This window comes from Temnothorax longispinosus, chromosome 7 (genome assembly GCF_030848805.1).
Source record: "Temnothorax longispinosus isolate EJ_2023e chromosome 7, Tlon_JGU_v1, whole genome shotgun sequence".
Taxonomy (NCBI): Eukaryota; Metazoa; Arthropoda; class Insecta; order Hymenoptera; family Formicidae; genus Temnothorax; species Temnothorax longispinosus.
Genome location: NC_092364.1, coordinates 18893136 through 18913467, shown reverse-complemented (window position 1 = coordinate 18913467; position 20332 = coordinate 18893136). Strand labels below are relative to the sequence as shown.

The following is a 20332-nucleotide window of genomic DNA, read 5'->3' as shown; positions in this document are numbered from 1 at the left end:
ATAGTTTATGCGTCAATTCATTATTAATTGCTTTTGAGCACGATTATGTGATAGATATAATATAAGCCATTTGGGCTAAAATAATCAAATTTTTAGAAATACTACACAGACATTTAGATACATTTTGTGTTTGGAAAAAATTTATCAAACGGTTTATTCCTGTTACTATTTTGAACGAATGTCGTTGTGATAAAAGCTTATCGAGATATCGCGGATGTGAGTGACTTATAATCGCGATCAATGCAAGCTGCAATTGCACTGAAGACCGTCGTTCTCAAGGACGAATTGCGAAATAATAACGTCATCGCAATCACGTTGATCGCGCATCAGGATCGAGAGTACTCCAGATTACTTGGAAAATTAACGTAACTGCAGTAATCAGAAACGCAGATAAACAATCATTCGATAAGGATGCAATTACGATAATCATGTGATTTTGAAATGAGGGAAAGCACGTTACACACTTGAAAGAGAACATGATTTCGAACACGTTTGTACGCGCAGCATCGGAGAGATCTTCACGATGCCTCTTTTACTGATACGATCAGACACAAATATAGCTCTATGCGTTTATCTGTACCACGCATACTTCCGCCGACTCGTCTCGCATCTCTTCTCCTTTTCGTCGCGTCTCGCGGCAACAGGTCCCACAACACGCAGCATGCTGAAATGAAGACGCGACGTCCAATGAAAGCACTACGGTAACGATTTCAGTCAGTCGCTTAGATTCTAGCGTCCGACGGGTGAGAGCGGGAAGGAAGGAAGAAGCGGGATCCTTATTACGAACTCCAAATCTCTCTCTCTCTCTTTCTCTCTCTCTTCTTCTTCTTCTTGAATATATCGAGCGGTAATAAAGCGCAATGAAATAAAGTTCGAAATTGACGTTGGATTCGATGGAGGAATTATTATATTATGGCAAGAGAGTAAGAAAAGCGGAGAGAAAAAGCGAATTCTCGAAACTTGCAACGAAAAAAAAAACCATTTTGCTATGATAAGATAGATACAATATGTGACGTTGGGTGACTTGCACATGTGACTCGCAGATGTGAATTGCATCATGTGATGCGCAGAAAATGTACCCATATCCCATTTCAGTCTATTTTCTAAGATTGTGAGAGGTTCTTTTATAAGACTTCAATCGACGTTTGTCCAGAAAGGGGTTGAATGTCATTCAACTCCTAATCCTTGTTCAGATAATACATATGTCATCGCACTGCCTGCTCTCACTTTATTTTGACCGCAGCGGTACAAGAGATTCGCGATTATATCTTATCTCTCTATTTCCATTAAGTTCTTAAGTTTTCTCATCGCGAGCTGCGCACTAACGCACGTGTTCGACTTATTCGTGCATTAATATCGATGTATATACGTAATGTATCACGCAACTCCGGCTCGCGTCCAAAGGAACATATTAAGGCTCGCGGGACGCACGTATATGTAACCCGGCGCTGCTCAACGCTGCGGACGGCGGCCGCGTAGCGGTACATGCGTCCGACGGGCAGCCGATTTCGCGGCGCGAAAAAGCAAGAGAAACGTTGTGCAGAGACCGGAGCGCGAGAGGGAACAGATGAGAGGAGAGGAGATGACGATAGCGTTGGGTAGGGGGTGCGAGAAGTGAGGAAGGGGAACGGAGCCGTCGGCAGCCGAAGCATCGCCACGAGAGGTCGGTCATGCTCACCGAGTGACGTCACCGAGTAAAAGCGCCGCCTCCGCGTGCCGAGCGAGCCGGCCGATTGGTCGAGGGAAATCATGGCAGGCTCTCTCAGGCTCTCTTGCCAATCGATTGCCCGCGGTGCGTACGGAGCGCAGTACAGTCAGTCCGATATGATCCCCACTCTATCCCAAGGTACAGGTCGAGAAGAGGGGACGTTTCGCGTTGGAAGAAGGGGTGGCCGCCTTCGATAGGAACCCCAAACTCAAGGCGATTGAAATGCTCAGAGAGTATTCTCCCGTGGAGAGTGGAAGTTGTATCTCATCTTCTGCGTCGGATTCTTCGTTATCGTTGTCGTCCAGCACGGTGTTGAGGCAGGACGAGCGGGAAAGCAGCGGTACAAGATAAAAGCATCATCGCTTTTAATTGTACGCGCTGCGGTTTAAATCCCTCGCACGGTATCGCTGAGGGAAAAGTGCATACGCGAGTGAAAAAAAAATTGATAGATTTTTGAAGACAGAAACGGTGTTCCGTGAACTTGGTCAGCTCCACTGGTTTTCGCGTTTCTCGTGCCACACGCGGCGTTTAGGGGGTGCCGTCATCTCCTTTCAAAGGAGACCGCCGCTCCGGAGCACTCGCGTTTAGTTGGCGCGTCGTTGCTGGCATTGTCGTGACGCGATTCGTCGAGCGTACAGTGGCCCGCAGCCAGTCAGAGCGGCTGGCGAATGGTACGGAGTGGTGAGAGGCTACGAGCGAGGGGAAGAAAGTGCGGTCAGTTCTCGCACGGACTCCGTAACTCACGGATCGCTCGCACGAGAGTCTCTCTGGTGATTTTCAAGGAAGAAGACGAGAAGGACGAATGAACGCACGCATCGTGAAACGACGTGCGGGAGGACCATACCGATAGTATAATGATCGCGAGTGGTGTCCCCCGTATTCACACGTTGGTTGCCTTGTGAACAACACTCGCGATTAGCGCCGCGCCGAAAGGAAGATTTTGCAGCTGGTGATACGAAGATCATCGTAACACGGAATGGTCGTTCGGCTGACACGTTCGCGCGACCGTGTGATGGATTGATCGCACGCCGGTGATCAAGAAACGCGCGCGCGCGCGCGTTTAGCGATCCGTTCTTACGAAGGTGTCTTAGTAGTGATCATCGGTGACTTGAGGAATTCGCGATCGATTTTCATGTCATCGCTTCGCGCGCAGAGGTGAAACGTTAAGAAAGTGAGCGGTGGTGATCGTGGTTTGCGCGACGGGCTATCCTACTATCGGCAACCGATTGACATTCTCCGCGGCGTGCTCCGTTGAGTTTTCTTGACGTCGAACAGTACTAGAAAAGGGCAGCAAGCTGTACGGGCACAGGCAGGAAGAGATGCACACGATGGAGACGGACATGAAGGGCGGCAACCTGCACGCCCAGATGCCACCGCATCCGCACCAGGGTGTATCGCCGATGGGCCATCACACGGGGATGTCACCTTACGGATCTCTAGGATCGATCGTTCACAGCTCCGCGCTATCAGGCAGCCCGCCCAGCGCGGGCAGCTTAGGCCTTGGTCTTCAGCATCATCATCAAACTCCTCAACATCACTACCATACAACAAGCATGCAGGTGGCCGCCGCCGCCGCCGCCGCCGCTCAGCAGCAGCAACAACAGCAACAGAGCATGCACGCAATGGCGGCCCAGCAGAGCGCTCAGCAACAGCAGCATCATCCTCATCAGCAGCAACAGCAACAACAATCGCAAACGCAGCACCACCAGGCCAACAATCATAGCAATCCGAATAATCCTAACAATCCTAGCAATTCCTCCAACGCCAAGAATAACAATATGGATCGTGTGAAGAGGCCGATGAATGCCTTCATGGTATGGTCGCGTGGACAACGGCGCAAGATGGCCCAAGAAAATCCGAAGATGCATAATTCTGAGATATCGAAACGCCTCGGTGCCGAGTGGAAGCTTCTCAGCGAGGCGGAGAAGCGCCCGTTCATCGACGAGGCGAAACGGCTGCGCGCCGTGCATATGAAGGAGCACCCCGATTACAAGTATCGGCCGCGTCGCAAGACAAAGACGCTGATAAAGAAAGACAAGTTCCAGTTGGGCGGAGGTGTTGCCGGCGTCGGCGGTATGCTCGGCGTCGATCAACGGCAAGTGGGCACCAGCGGCGGACCGCAGCAGCAATTACCGCGCGATGTATATCAGATACCTCCTACCGGCTACATGCCCAACGGTTATATGATGCATGCGTCGCATGATCCGGCGGCGTATCAGCCACATGTCGCGTACAGCAATCACATGGGTGGTGCCGCAGCGGTCGCCGCTTCGGCGGCCGCGGCCTACCAGAGGTACGATTCCATGGGCCATCACATGGGCGGCAACAGTCCTAGCCCTATCAACAGCTACATGAACGGTTACGGCGGATACGGCGGCACCGTGCCCGGCGGCTCACCGTCACCTTATCACCAGGCTCAACCGGGTTCTCAGATGTCCAGTCATAGTCCTAGTGGCAGCAGCATAAAGTCAGAGCCGACGAGCCCGGCGAGCGGCGGCGGCATACACACGCCGACGCCGACGGGCGCGGCTGGTCCCGCTGGCCAGGTCGTGAAGCGGGAATACATAGGACAGCCGCAGACGAATCAACAGAGCGAAGCACAGATCAAGCAGATGATATCGATGTACCTGCCACAGGGAGTCGAGCAGGGAGTCGTGCAACACGGTGGCGGCGTCTACTCACCGGGTCCGTCGCCTGATTCTTTGCAGCACCATGCGGCTATGCAGCCGATTACACACATGTAAGCTATCATTTAAAAAAGAAAAAAAAGTAGAAACAGAGGCTTCTCTCGCAATACTCACACCTCACACGCAGCACTCTTTTTTCCTTGCCTACGCTTGCGAATAGCTTTTTAGAATAGTGGAGGCGGGATAAATCGCGACGCTATAGTCGTGACACCTTGCAGTCGATTAAAATATAGAACAAAAGTGGACTATACTTCTTTTGAAATACTTTATTTATATGATAATAGAATAAGAAAATTTAAAGGAAATTAACATATTTATTCGTGTATTTTCTGTTTTAATTAATATTTTTGCCTTTTTTACTACTATTATCTGCACTTTTCTCAATCAAGATCTTAATATATAGAGCTTATCAGTATTAAATGTCTCTATTAGAATATTATATTAAGGATAGATTCCATGCCAAAATATATTCTTACTACAAACTAAGCATAATATTTACGTTCAAACGAAAAAAAATGTTTTGATTTATTGTAAACAGCGAGTTGTGACGACGTCCCCGGCAGACAATTCGAATCAGAACATATGCTTTACAAAGCTAATCTTTTAATATCGATGCCGAATACGATAAATGTAACGCGATTTATCCCAATTCGACGATGATTGCACTGTTCGCTTGAGTTATAAATAACGAGAATTATCGGTGATCTTCGCGAGTGTCACTCGCAGATCATCGAAATTCGTGACTCGAGCGTTGTCGGAGTTCGCAGGAGATCCGCATTATAATTCGCATTTTATATATGTATACATATACATATGTATAAAAGATGTTTTATTTTTCTATTTAATCTATAAAATTTAATTTCTTACTTATTATTCCACATATTATATAAGTTTCCGATTTTACACTAAAATTTGTTGGATTTGCTATTTTACGGTTACTGTTTATTTTGCAAAAGTTTATTTCCTTAAAATAAATTCTTTCATTACTTGGCTTTAAACCGAACTTATAACAAGGACCTCCTGTATTCCGTACATGTAGTATTTCGTGAGTGTCGTATTATGAGTGTTCTGTTCAAGAATTATTTATCTTTTCCATTAAACGAGCATGCTATATAAAAATATTTTTTATCTCTTTTTTTTTTAACAGGTTCTCATATTTACATATTTTATAACGCAAACACTCACATTTTTCTGTTGCTAGAGAGAATGATTATGCATATGATATTGTGACTTCGCTTCTAATGGACAATTACGCCCCAGTATTCTAAAATGGTCTACGATTCGCTCATTCTTATTTCTGAAATTTGCCAATCGCTTATTCGCACACGATCATTACCATTTCAAGAGTTAGTAAGGTGGATCTTGCAAGATATCATTACGCTAGAAAATTATAGACCGGCGAGTTGGCAGCGGAGAAACACGTTGATTTACTTCATATCAAGGTATCCCGTATAAAGAATCTAGCGGTTCTACAATCAGTCGTATGTCGGAGTCGGATGTCGGAACGTAGCCGATGGTCCAATGAGGAAAATTCATTTTTGAAATAGAAATTCTCTCATTGGACCACCGTCGGCGTTCCGACATACGACTGATTGTAGAACCGATCTAAGACGAATAAAATTGAATTTATCCATGACAGGCACATAAAAATCCCATATATGCCACATTTAATTTTTCTCAGCTGAAAAGTATTCCTCAAAACGCGATTTAAAAATCCAACTATGAATTATAATAAAATTGATAGAAAATATTGTAATATAATAAAATTGATAAAAAGTATATGTTAAAAGGATATGTTTGATGAGCGTTTGAAGAGGTTTATAAGAGGTTTATGGTGGGTTTATATAATGCAGAGGAATTTATTCAATGTTATATTTGCATTTAATCGAAAGTTAAGACTTTAAACAGATAAATTATAAATTTATTAAACAGAAACATTCTTCGTTTGTCCTCATTTACTCATCATACTCACACACACTTTCCCTAATCAGTTTCACTAAATTCTTTTATTCTCCTCCTTAGACATGAACTATTATTTCATTAAATTTAATCTTATTTATTAGATAGACAAAATACAGAGTATACTCAGAGTACAAAGATTCCACGATTTTTCGCAAAAACTTCCAAATAGTTATTTTTGAAATCAAGTTATTATTTCCAATTTTACAACCATTATATCATTTTTACCCATCTTATTTATTTTCATTAATTCTTATTGTTAATTTTTATTAATTGCTATTTTTATATCTAAGTTGCGTTATTATTTTAGAGATACATGATAAAAATTTTAAAACTATGTATCGAATTGTTTTTAATACGGTCCAGAACGAAGCAGAGTTCACGATACCATGGCACATGTTTAGTTTGAGGTTTAAATTTACTTTTCTTTGTGAATTTATTTTCTTCTCTTTGTTATTTCTTTTTATTTTTGCCTCTGTTACAAATGATTTTTATAAATGATTGTATTTTAAATTGTGAGAATATAAATATTGAATTTAATTGGAGTTCCGATATAGGTTGAGTCAAAAAACCGTCGAAATTATTATCCAGAAGAATAGTTTTTTTTTCGGAGTTTTTTATGTTTGGCACTCACGGCCTTTTTTACGTTGAGTCTTATATTTCAAGTAATCTCATGACAATCCTACGCAAATTCACACTTGGATAGCATTTCATCACTTTATCACGATCGCCAAATAATCACGAAGGTTTTCGTCTGACTCATCCTATCTCTTCGTCGATGTACGGAGAGCTAGAGTTAGAAATTTGACAAACGTTTTCTCACATCTATGCCGCAACCTAACACAAAACATGACGCCGTAGGAATCTCGTAGCTTAAAGAGAGGCAAGCTTGGATGGACGCCTGTGCAAATGGAAGGCCTATAGAGAGTAACGGAAAAAGTAGGAGAGAAGGAGAGAGGAAAAAAGAAAAGGCCAGAGGTGGAATGCGAAATAAAGAGAAACGCATAACGAGAGCGAGAGCGAGCGTGTGAGGGGAGGGGAGTGGTGGGGGAGGTGGGACAGGGGGGGAGAAAAAAGACGAAACGTAGCTTCAGGACAATTTTCACGGGGCTACGAGATGAGAGAGAGACGAAGCTTGTCTTTTTTCTTCCTCCTTTCTCGTTCTCGCGCTCGGTACTCGAAAGAGACCGCGCCTTCGCTCGCATTCACATCTCACGAAAGATTCTCTCCATCATCATCGTCCATGCTGCGCATTATCATCGACGGGGCCGTCCCTATTCGGCGTCGATAGGGATATCCACGAAGACATTCGAGCTATAGAGAAGACGTCAATATAATGTATATAATGTTATTTGCAAGTACGCTCTCGCAAAATTGACATTACCAAAGAGGATTTCTATACACGACCGGACGCTGTATATCCATATCAATTCCATTTGGATCCCGTTAGCAGTTTCTCGATTAACTTATCATCAGCTACAGTTTATGTATTTTTTTAATGTTTGTTAAAGATAATAGGTATTATATTGGTCCAGATTGCGAGACTCGACTCTCAATTTCTGTCGCAACCTCATGTACCCTAATTTTTTCTGCGTTTTTCCATACTGGTGATATGGAAATATTAATTAAATGTTCACTTAAAAAAAACCGCCGCGACTTTTCGCGTTAAAAGTATGTGATGGAACATATGGGTATACGATAAGTTAAGTTCTTCATTAAATATATTTTTTATTGACGAAAGATAAATTCTGGAAAATAATATTATAAACAAATTTTTTTTGTAGGGTAAACTTGGTTGAGATGGCCATACATGAAAGATGGCCAACCTATGTTTTTTCAATTTAGCTTGCCATGAAACATCGATTGAACATGGGTTGGTCATCTTTCCTGTATGGCCATCTTACCCGAGTTTACCCTATATACTATTATTATTTTTTTTTTTTTTGACGTACATCGTTATTTGACAGTCTGAATAATTTATTTAAAAAATTATTGCAAGATATATGTAAATATATATATATTGCAATATAAAAATATAAATCGAAAACGGTCAGTTTTTTAGACGTCGTGTAAATATCATCGTCGAAACATCCGTCTTATTAAATTTTTCTTATTTTATTAGATGTCTATTCGTTAGCAGCGACAATGCACAGTGTATAAAAAAAATATTTAAAACAACTTAAGAACGGAAGAATCGGAAGGAATAGTGCAAATGATGATCGTTCTAATATGTTTACAATCAATTATTGTGAAGAGTACATTTCTGACGAAAACTATTCCTTCATTAGAATTATTCAAGGTATTGAGGGGGCACCCAACTTATCTTGATTCAAGTATTCTTCATTAAACGTGCATTCTGCGTAGACATCTATATAATGTTCGTGTATTATATGTTTAAAACGTATAGAAATTAGGACTAGGTGCAACTGTGTATATATCTGTAAATAGATATGTACATATACGAAATACACATAGAATCCAAAGAGAGTATGTGCATTTTCGTGATACGTAATCGTCATTACCGATAAACTGTAAATGGAATTGATGTTGTCGGGGATGGAACAATGTTTTTCGGATGAAGACGTGTTTACGCTGGGAATCATAACGCTATACATAATGTAATACCAGTGAAGGTATCTATGCGTAAAAAAAAAAATACATTTTGTCATTCTTCAATTTTTGAAATAGAGCTTTATTCCGATAAGTTTTTTTTTATAACAAACGCTAAAAAGTTATTAGTGTCATGAAATATAGTTTGTTTAATAGCGCAGAAGAATTTATCGGAATAAGCTTTATTTTCAATACAACCGAACAATAATATTCTTTTTTTATATAATCCGTTTTCCGAGCGCTTAAAACAGCAACAGTTTATGATTTTCGCCATTGTAGCGTCTAAATATTAATTTTTATCGTATTATTATGATAATCATATTATGTGCCGTTATTATAACTTTAGTTATTATTATTAGTTGTAAAAGGAATGCGATTTTTTAGTTACTCCTATCATTCTCGCCTACGTTATCATCGATTGTCATCATTACACTGTAAGTAATTCTTCTAACTAAAATAATATCATCGACATCTTCGCGGTTCATTAAACAAAATAATAATAATAAAAGTAATAGATATGTACATATGCAATATTATTGTCTCGAATAAGTCTTATAGGCAAATCTAACAAGACTTTAGACGTTAACAATAGCAGATTTTACGAGCAGCTAGCCTCCTTTGTTCATTTTTATAATGTGTGCGTATTTACATGATACACACATAAAGTGAAAAGAAAGTATGCGGTTTATTTAATGCAATTCTTTTTATGAAATTAGATTACGTATCGCGAAAATGCACGTACTTTCTTTGGACGCCATGTATGTGTCACATATGTACATATCTATTTCATATTCATATATATATAACGAATCATGTAACAAGTATTACAATAGCGTGTTCAGTGATAATGATGGTGGTAGCGAGGCATCGATGGTATCGATGATAATTTCGTAATCCTTATCGCATGACCGTTCTCATTGTTCCATTGCGACACCTCGGAACGATGGGCGACTCAAAATTCAATCCTTAAGTACTCATTAAGTTTAAGCAAATCATTTTTGTTTTGACTTGAATTTTTATAAAACGAAGAAGCTAGCTGCTCGTAAAATCTTTTATTGTTAAATTCTAAATTTCGGTTTAGAAAAAAAAATGCTTAAAAAAAATGGACCGGCTCTCAAAACGGACATGACTTTCGGCATTAGTGCTTAAGGGTTCTTAATTTTCTATTAATTTCTCCCAACGGGCAATCAATGCACATGCGCATAAATCATCATCGAATCCCGTTATTAATTTCCAACTTGAAGCGGGAGTGTTGTAATATCAAAAGTATTCATGTTTCTGATTTCAAAGGGACTTTGCTCGTGCAAAGTCCCCTTGACCCCAACAATCTGAATCGATGCTTGCCGTTACGATTCGATCTGTGATAAGAAACATTACAAAGTATCTCATTTGTATACGAGGTTTGTATACGAGTATGCGTGCTCTATGTTAAATATTGCGCTCTTATAATTGTTGCTCTTATAATTGTTTTATATTTCATAATAATATCGATAATAAAGTCTAACAGCAGAACAAAACGACAAATTGAAAACAAAGTTGCTTCCACTTGCCCCTTACATCCCGTAAAAATGCACTTCGAGAAATACGGTTTACACATTCTTAACATTTTCTTTCTTTTGTCAAATATGTAAAAATGCATTTATATATACATATGTACGTATTTATGTGTGAATATGTAAAATGTTTATACAATACATTTTAATATATCTATATAATAATATGTATTTGATTATATATATATATATATATATATATATATATATTTGAAATATGTAATTTTTTATAATTTTTTATATTTTATTCTTTTATTTCTTTTCTTACATATACTATCATACAAATTCTGGAAACGTCAAATATTCACGATCACCGCTTTCAATTTCAAAAAGCATTAAAATTAATCTAAATATACTATTACACATAGAAACTAGGAATTATCCTCGGTAATTATACCCATTGTAACTTGGTGACATATTCAAAGACTTCTCCTTATTATACATTTGAAGCTTTATATTCGGGGACGCTTCATATGGCATGGAGCAGCGTATACTCGTACAACCTGGAACTTTTCACAAAAACATCCTGTTTCAGCAAGCAACTATACATATATTACGAGTTTGTAATTAGTAAGAGATAAATAATAGCGAACATAATTTCAAGAATCATTTCGAATCTCTTACTTAGTCTTCATGTTAAGGCGCATTCCGTGGAGTGAACATACGCATGATACATACACACGATCGATAATGATTTAACGCAGATTATCGTGAACTCTGTAATGTACATATGTTACGATATGTTAGAATATGATATTATATAGATACATTGATATATATATAGATATATATTGAACATCAGCAACTCAAACTCGTGTTTTCAATTCGACCGTCCTGCACATCATCTTTCGTATCCGTCATCCTGCCTCGACGCACTATATCTTCATTACAATATTACATTCATGCATGTTTATATAAACATTAACGACAAAATGAGACTCGTTAAAAACAATTCGATTGCACTGATACTGAATAGCGAGAGAATAATTCCGTTCATTCGTGAATGAAAATTCATGAATATTATATCGGTATAATACAAAGATTAATTGGAACGAAGAATAAAAGTCCAAGAATACTTTTTTCTGATATTTTACCGTCTTACATATGCGTATTTGTAAAATAACCGTCGATATTTTAATGTGCTATTGGTGCCCGCAAGCATTCTCGATAATTTTTTTGGAAATGTGGTGCAACTATTTTTTTTTATTGAATCTTCAATTACTCAAACGCGAAATGAGTTATCTTGCTTATAACGAGTCAATGTCAAATCACGTATGAACAGCGCGAGTTGAATCCACATGAACAGACACGCCCTATGACCCGTGCAAATGATTTTTTGCCGCTAATGGGCTTTTTATTCTCCCGACGGCGGCGGGTCATAGCGCGCATTCGCGAAATCGTTCCGATAAATATGTATATATAATATATAGCATATATACGCATAAACGTGCGCGCCGAACGCGGTATATGGCCGAGTGGAGACATTAATTCGCGCCAATAAATATTCTCATCGTTCCGGCACATAAACCCCGGCGTTTGTCATACACACGCAGTCATTTCGGTTAAAAGGCATTCCCTCCGCCACTGAATGCAAATGCGAGTAGCTCGTTGTGCGTGCCGCTAGGGTCTCTAAAGTGCTTTCAATTACGCGTTCCACCTAACGTTCCCGAAGCGGTGCGACGCGACGCGACGCGGCGGCCCTGCATGCGGAGGGCCGCCGTTTTCCTATGTTTTACATAACCGGGATTTTCAAGTGTTTCACGCCCTACGAGGACACGCATGCTGCGTGTCGGCGGCGACGGTGGTGGCGGCGGCGGCGCGGCATGCTGACGTATGTGAGCTCCAAGTGCGAGAGCATTATTTAATACCTATTGCTTCATCAGCTTTCTTCGTTTTTTTTTTCATCTCCTTTTCCCGGTCCGCGACCTTCCGCGACGTTTAACTCGCGAGTGGTCGCGTTGACGACGAGCGACGAGACGGAAAATTGTTTTCCTCTCGCACGATTATACGTGACATTGATTGTCTAGAATGTATAAGACTGGCTACCTGCTATACCTTGCGCGCAATTTGCATCTGTTCGTATGCCAGGAGCTCAACTGGGTAGACGCTGGCTTATTTCAACCGGGCGAACGTTGCGCGAATAACAATGCTCGCAGAGACCAACTTTAGATAACGTTTCTTTAAATATCCCGTGCGTGCGTATAGCGCGCGGCGATATACAACCGCACGATATACGAGATGGACGACATGGAGTTGATTTAACGACACTTGTTGCTCGCACAAAGTTGGATAATAATTTCAGGTCGCTTTCCGGTGTTTCGGGCAACGGGTTGAAGCGACGTCCAAACGTGTGTTTGTACGTATATCTTTTTCCATCCGCGTCATCGTTTCTTTCACGTTTTGCCTAGTTCGAGTACAGCACGCGAGACTTTGCCCGTTGTTATGATCGCTATACGTTTTATTGCTTTGCGATATACTTCGACCATCCTGCTCTCCAATTTTTCTTTTTAAGGAACACTAAATCGTTTCCGAATATCCCGTATTTACGAGTGCTAACGAGCAGATGGATTAGGTATCTCATATAAGGAGTAAACTTTATATAAGATTTTTTTACAAAGAGACGGTTTTACAATGTCGACGTTTTTTTATCCTACTGCAATTGTCTGATTTTATTCGGTTTCAGGAAAACTAGATGTTAGCATAAATATGTTAGCACGCGTCTATTTGAGCATGCCGCATAATAACTATTTCATAACAAGCGATCGTGGCTGTAATAATAGCTGACTTCGACACGCGATCAAGTAGCAAGGATAAGTACAAAGTTGGCTCAAAGAGTAACAATTCCCTCAATTTTTTTCTTTCAACACCCGTCCCTTGTTCAACAAATATTCTTCAATTAAAAAACAATTTATGAACTGTCCAGCTATAATTTGTTTAAATTATACTTACGCGAATTCAATGCGAGATCGTTGTATCCTGGGGATTGATTAGCTCGCTATATACGAACTTTTGCACGGTGGTTTTGTTATCTCGACTGATCGTCGACAAGTCGCAAATTATTTTGATAGAGCCGCGATCACCGCGATCGTTTGATCAGGCGATAGCGTGCGTCTCTGTCGAAGGTCAGGTTCCATCTGTCTGCGAACAAGTAAATACGTTAGAAGATGTATTACATACCGGCGAACACATACGTAAACAGTACAAAGTTAAGCCGAAACTATTATGTTGAAGGCCAGGATTGTTCTAACGCCTTAATTTAATATGACGAAGGCACATTATAAGTAGATACAGTATGTTTACTCAGGCCAAAACCCGTGAAATGGTTTGCACACTCTACAATATGGCGGTCAATAAGATGGAGTAGGAGAAAGATCGTATGTCTGTCCGTCTCCGCGAGCGATGGAGAAGGACTGACATACGATTTCCACATTCAACATCATGGCGGACCATTTCACTTCAGATCAAAGGTGGCCGACACGGAGTGGAACTACTGTATCTATACTTATACTGTGACGAAGGTCTCGGGAAAATCCCGGGAAAATCTCGCGGAAAAAAGGTACTCAAATAATTTTAGAATTCGAATAAATATTCTCGATTAATGTATATATTTCTCGCTGAACGTGCGTAACAAATATATGTCATGACGTCCATCACGCGCGGAGTTATTAACGACAAAATTTTTTACTCGCGGTATATATAGATATCCGCGAAATAAATCACCAGGTGATTTAGATTTTTCCGATATTTGAAAATTACCAACCGCCGGGTATGCCATTTTAATCGCGCTTCCGCTTTAAAAAGTAACGTCCGCACAATGGTAGCGGTTTCTGCATGCGCGGTTGCGAAAATATTGCATAAATACGGTAACGCGCGAGTGTAGTCAATCTTGAAATCCCTGTATGCGTTTGTGTATATGTTACATTCAGAATACTACTGGCTATGACACAAATATGACATTACGAATATCATGAAACGACTTGGCGCAAATTACATTTAATAAAAGCGTAAAACAGGAAAATCTCGTCATTAACGTAAACGCAATCTATTTTTCATTCAAATCACTTGTGATTTCTCTTTTGCGCGCAAAGTGTCGGCTGCACTCGTTTGCCTCTTCTTCCCTTCGTTTATTTCCGTTTCATTTCTTCAGTTCTGTATAAACGCAACAAGCGAAAATGATCTGAATACGGATTCCAATCAGATGACTAAATTACGTCGGATCTGTACGGATAAAGTTTGCGTAAAAGTCGCGAAGGCATGCTCGAAGCTTAATAACTGTTTGCGCCTCGCGATAAATCAGTTTGCGCCGGGTAAGGAGAGAAAAATGATGAAAAACGAGCGGCACGAGGCGAACGAGAGAGAGTTCGCTTTGATGCCACTGCGCTTCAGGTCCGCTTTAATCTCGAGCCGATCCCTCGGATCACGCGTGGGTACCTCCGTGCTAAACATCCCCTCGCGAGTTGCAATTTGTAAGGTATCGCACACCTCGCCTCCGCTCTCCCTCCAACCGTCTACTGCTTTCTCTCTCTCTCTCTCTTTCGCTATCACGGTTCCGTTGATCCGGTTAACCTCCGTCGCCCCTAAGTAAGATAATATTCACGGCCAATTACCTAAAACGCACTCCTTATGGCACCGCCCGTGCGCCCGCGGGAGTTATTGGCAGCCTGCCACTGTGCCGATCGACTATCCGGTGCGAAACGACCTTGTTATTAACGTTCAAGTAAGCTTTACTAGATTCAATAACCCTGACTTCGCTCTCTCTGCTGCTCCATCAGAGCCGTAAGTCGATCAGTACTTGTCCCATATATATTTATTCCTGATTGAATACATTTTTTTTTGTACATCAGGAGAAACGGTTCGTGCAGATCGGCTTTCATCGAAAGAATTCTCTTCGTCAACTTCCTGTGCTCGGGGGGGGGGGGGGCAAATTAACGGCCAATAACGTACCGATACGCTCGCGAAAAGCAACAGCAACGACAGCGCGAGATCGCAACGAGATCGCTTACTTCTATCTGGGCTTATCGGCTCGCGGGCTACTTTTCATCGGCGTTTTACTGGCGAAAAAATCGCGGCGCCGAGATAATAAGCTCGCGATTACCACCGGCGTCGATCCAACGCGATTTCTACTGACAGCGAGACGAGAGAATGACGGGCGCGCCGTCGCCGATCGGAAGATCTAACGGATCCATTAATCCATCTCGAGCGAGCGGGTTAACGAACTGCGAATCTCGCACTTGTTATCCCGAGTGACTTAAACGATCGCGTACCCTCTCCGCGGAACAGTAACCGTGATAATTACTGCGAACGTGGGTGAGCGGAGAGCTCGCGCCCTTCTCTTACTTCTTGGAGTACCGAGAGAATATGTCGTGCGTTTTGTTTCCGACGTTTTTCGTTATCGTGCCAGTGCAATTTCGACAGTGGCGTGTCTCATAAATTAATATACACAAATGTTGATTGGAGAATGTATTAATAGATTGCAAGAGATATAATTCTCTCATCAAAATTAACAAGAATTTTGAAGAATGGTACTAACTACTGCAAAAGCTAAAAAATTAACAAGAATTTTGAACGTATTATACTACTACAAAAGGTAGTAGTAGTAGTAGTAGGCTTTTTATCCCCTTTCTTATCTGACTCAGGTAGATTATTTTTTTTTTTAGTGACTCACACAGTCAGGTAGATTTTCTTCTCATGTTTTTCTAGATTTATTAATAGATAAAGCGATTACGGTATACATTTTCGAAATTTTTGTAAAAGTTGAAATATATATGCTCCGTAAAATGATAAAAAGATAAAAAAGTATAACTAAAAAAAGAAACGGTTCAGACATAGGGCCTCTTTCCGCTCGTCGTTACGCATTTATGGTACCAACGGGCGACAGTTATGGCAACGAACGGCCGTCATTGAGAATGCAGTCGGACCTTCCAATTTGTTAATTGGCACGATAACGTACGCGCATCGTATATTCTGACGAACCGCCGCTGCCGTCGCGCACATCTCTCTTCTTTCCATCTCTCTCCTTCGCTCTTACATCGTATTCGCGCTCGCATGATTAAGACTCGTAATCACTCGTAATCACACAGTCGTTCGTTAAGCGGCGAGCTTACAGATTACTCGAACCCAACTTTTTCTTCTAATTTCACGCTCATCTCCCCGATCGATTTATAAGCGCCAAAAATGCGCGCTATAATTATTCGCCGAGGTGGGTCTCGATAAAATTTGAGAAATCTCGCACCAGGTATAATTTCGGGTAACAGGCGAACGTTTTATACGTTCGTGCCTGTCAGCACTTAAGATGGAAGTAACGCCTGCAATCATGCTGCAAAAGAAACATCTGAAATCTTAGAAATTTATTAGCGTGTCGTTTACTCATATCGAGCACGCGATTGAATTGATCATTAATTACGGGATAAAAAATATAATCAGCTTCGGTCATTGAATTTGTGAGAAGACAGAGTCGCTTCCGAGTTTGCGCGATAAAGATATTATCCCAATATATTTTTTATGAATATCTGATGCGCATAAAGAAAGTAATTTTTGTCCTGAGATATTCGTGAGCGTTCACGCGTTAAAGGAGAGGGTAGCCGCGAGGAAAAAAAAATGGTAAAAAGACGGCGAGGGGTTGCGTTCACGCACGGAGACGGCAGTTACAAACTGGTCGGACTAGCCTCCGGGTCAGTTTATCGCAAACAAATGGGTTACGCTTGTTCGACGCCGTATTTCACCGGAATTTATTGTTTATTATTCCGCCGGCTTGTGGATGATATAGAGCCGTGTTTGCTCGTAGTAGCGTTAATGTCGTTAATAGCACCACCGGTCCGAATCGAACCGCCAACCACCGGGAGCTGACAAACCCTAAAACAAGTTCCTCATTTCTTTCTCCCGTGTTCTTCTTCGAGCCGTTTTCGCGTAAGAAAATTTAATTCTTTTTTCTTTTTCTCTTTCCTTTAGCCTTTAATCAATTGGTATCAAGATCTTCGATTCGAGTTGAAGAAAGCAAAAAAGAAGATTTATACATTGTTATGTATTGTTACTGAAAGGTGGCACAAGACTGTGTGAGATCGTCTTCTGTATTATTTATATTCGTAGGAAATTTATTTAAATTGCTCAATCTAATGTAAAAGATCAGGTTTAAGAGCACGGATTGCGCGAGCGGCGCGGCGTCGAGTCCTTAATCACCGCTTCGTCGGCGTGCACGCGCCGCGCGCCGTCGCGACCCGCACGAAGCTCGTATCACGCCGATCGCTTAAACCGTCGTGGACCTGACGCTAATGCGTTCTTAATGCGGACAAATTCGTCGCGGGTAAACACTCGGAGTCGGTCTGCCTCACGAGATGCGGGAGATTGTCAGCGCTTGTTACATATACACGCAATTTTCACTCCCCGTATACGCTTTTCCATCGTGCCATTTTATTTCGGCTCGAGCGTCAGAATCCGTCTCCGCGGCCGTGACGGATAAATGTTTTCGCTAACTAGAATTGCCCATTGCAGAACTGTCACGCGAAACGTATGTATAGCGCACGCCGCAGTAAAGATGCCGTTGTTTTACGAGCAATTTGGGAATAATACAAACAAGTACGCTGCAGTTTCCCGGCATTAGAACGGTTCGCTTGTCATTCCCTTGCACGCGACGCCGATTTACTTTCGTCTTGAAGTTGTTCGAAAAGTCGAGGCACGTATGTAATATGGCACACACGAGGAAAATACATCTCCCTCATAAAACGCTTGATTTTCTGTATTTCATGGTATTTCCCGAAACTGATTACTCGTCTCCTCGTTTGTAGCCTCTCTCGTACGAACCGGAGATTTTGCTCGGATAATTTTAGGACAGATTCGCTTGCGTTACGGGTCAGTAATTCAGCAGGTGCAAACAGCTCCTCGTAATCGAGTTAATATTTATAGGCATTTATTCACCTTCACGTCCTTCGGTATGCGTCCTGCGCAAACGTGAATTACGCCAGGGTGGACGTTAATTTATGCGTACGGGGGAGCGTTGTCGGAAGAGCAGCGTCAGAAGTTCATAAATATTTCGTATTTACGAAACGTTGACCTGAAATTAATTTAACAGCGCTAAATTGTCCTTATACTCTCGCGCATTAGATTCACTTGTGCTTTTTACAATTACTTAAGCGGATGGCCCATATATATCTAACTCGATTTAGTCCGCGGCTCTTCAAGGACGCGACGCTCCACCCGCGCTCTCCGCTCGGATTCGCAAAGCGATTTCAGCTCTCTCCGACGACGAAAGGTTATATTTCACCTATCTTACGCGCGTTATTCGCGATATAAATTATACGAAATATGATTTATGCACCGCGACGCGCGGCGCGGCGCGGCGCGGCGCTCCGCTCGGAAATGGATAGTAAACTGCGCGCCGGCGAGTTATCGGCGATGCACGCGATCATTAACGAGCGATATCGAGAGGATTTATTGCGCGCTTTGTTACACACTACAAACTTGCATCTACCTGTAGACGATCTCGCGAATTTCTGCTGGATTATGTGTGACATCTTTAAAATTCTGCTTCCTATACATTTTGCATAAGCTAGACATCGCCATCGATCCAATCGATCTTTGAAACCAACCTTCCGGCGTAGCTGAGACAATTTTATTGTCTTTTACTTAATTAGTCGTTGGGGATTAAGACGGTAGACTGACAAAACCTATCCGTGAAATCAGAAACCCATAAAACTTACTAGAAAACAAAATCTTGTCTCGGAACCTTTTAAAAATTCTTATGAGGTTCATGCTCTGTCTATAGACTAGAGGATGATCCTACTTGTGGCTTATCCTAGTGAGTAGTACATTTCGTTTCACGCACGATGTGCATAATGCATCATTTATCCTTATTGTTCACCGAAAGTTAAACATGGATAAATGATGCATCGTGCGAAACGGAATGCATTCTAAGATGAGTCATAAATTAGGATCATCCTCTGGTCTAGACATAGACAGGGCACCAGGGCTCCAGCGCCATTGTTTTTTGTTTCTTCTTAATTGTGCTTATCTCGAACATTCAGATAAGTTCTCTATGATGGAACAGTTATTGGTAAAGACAAGACTTGCTCCGCCCTGTCAGAACAGGCTATCTCTCGTCCCCCTTTTGTCCCAGTTCTTCCCCCGTCGCTGTACATTAGTGCACTAATAAAAGCACTTAACAATTATTTTCCGGCCGGTGATTTTTCAGCCGGTCGCGGCGGCTGCTGATAACGACTCGTGCCGGCCGATAACCTAGGGCAACCGCGCGTGCGATGGCGTACACGCTGCTGAGTTATCGTCCTGCGGGCCGTCGCATCGTGAACGAAAACAAGAAGCGAAGCTCCCGGGCGACGGCGATGCATTTACGACGGCCGGCGTCTCTTAATGCACGATTCGCATGCGGCCACGTCGGCGTCGGCGTCGGGGTCGGCGTCGGGGTCGGCGACGAATCGGCCGCCGGCTAATTTAACGCGATCGTAATCGGTCGTGATTTGTCTTAATTTTCGGTACGACTGCGGATCCGGGATTCCGTCTCACCTCTCGCCTCGCCGGTCCCCTTATCGGTCCGCCCGCCCGCGCCGTCTGCGAAAGTCGTTATAATGCCGTCACGCGTCGAGTTATCGCGCGCGGGGCCCTACTCGAGCCGAAGAAGCGGGGAGATCGTGACGGCGATTAGAATTTCGGATTGCGCACCGACGCCGGTGATCGCTAGTATCGCGATTCGACGCGTTGCCGTGATACGCTTGTGCTCAATTTGTTGCCGTCTTTCGTCACAGACGGCAATACGCCGTTTTGTAACGAGAATCAATCATGATAATTAAAACGAGCAAGCAGCTGAA

General features: G+C 42.1%; 1 protein-coding gene across 11 annotated transcripts in view; it reads left to right on the top strand.

Annotated features, from left to right (window-relative positions):
- The window catches only part of Soxn (SRY-box transcription factor soxNeuro), a 280985-nt gene that overhangs the window by 181602 nt on the left and 79051 nt on the right, over positions 1–20332 (top strand). For 2 of the 11 annotated variants that reach the window (XM_071783124.1, XM_071783125.1), the window contains exon 1: positions 1932–4448. The exons of 6 other annotated variants lie outside the window; for them this stretch is intronic. In XM_071783124.1, the coding sequence (XP_071639225.1) occupies positions 3028–4448 (1421 nt within the window). In that variant the 5' untranslated portion in view covers positions 1932–3027. Of the gene's footprint in view, positions 1–1930; positions 4449–7215; positions 7388–20332 lie in introns of those variants that run through there. 3 more of the 11 variants (XM_071783126.1, XR_011732846.1, XR_011732845.1) reach the window with 3 other exon arrangements.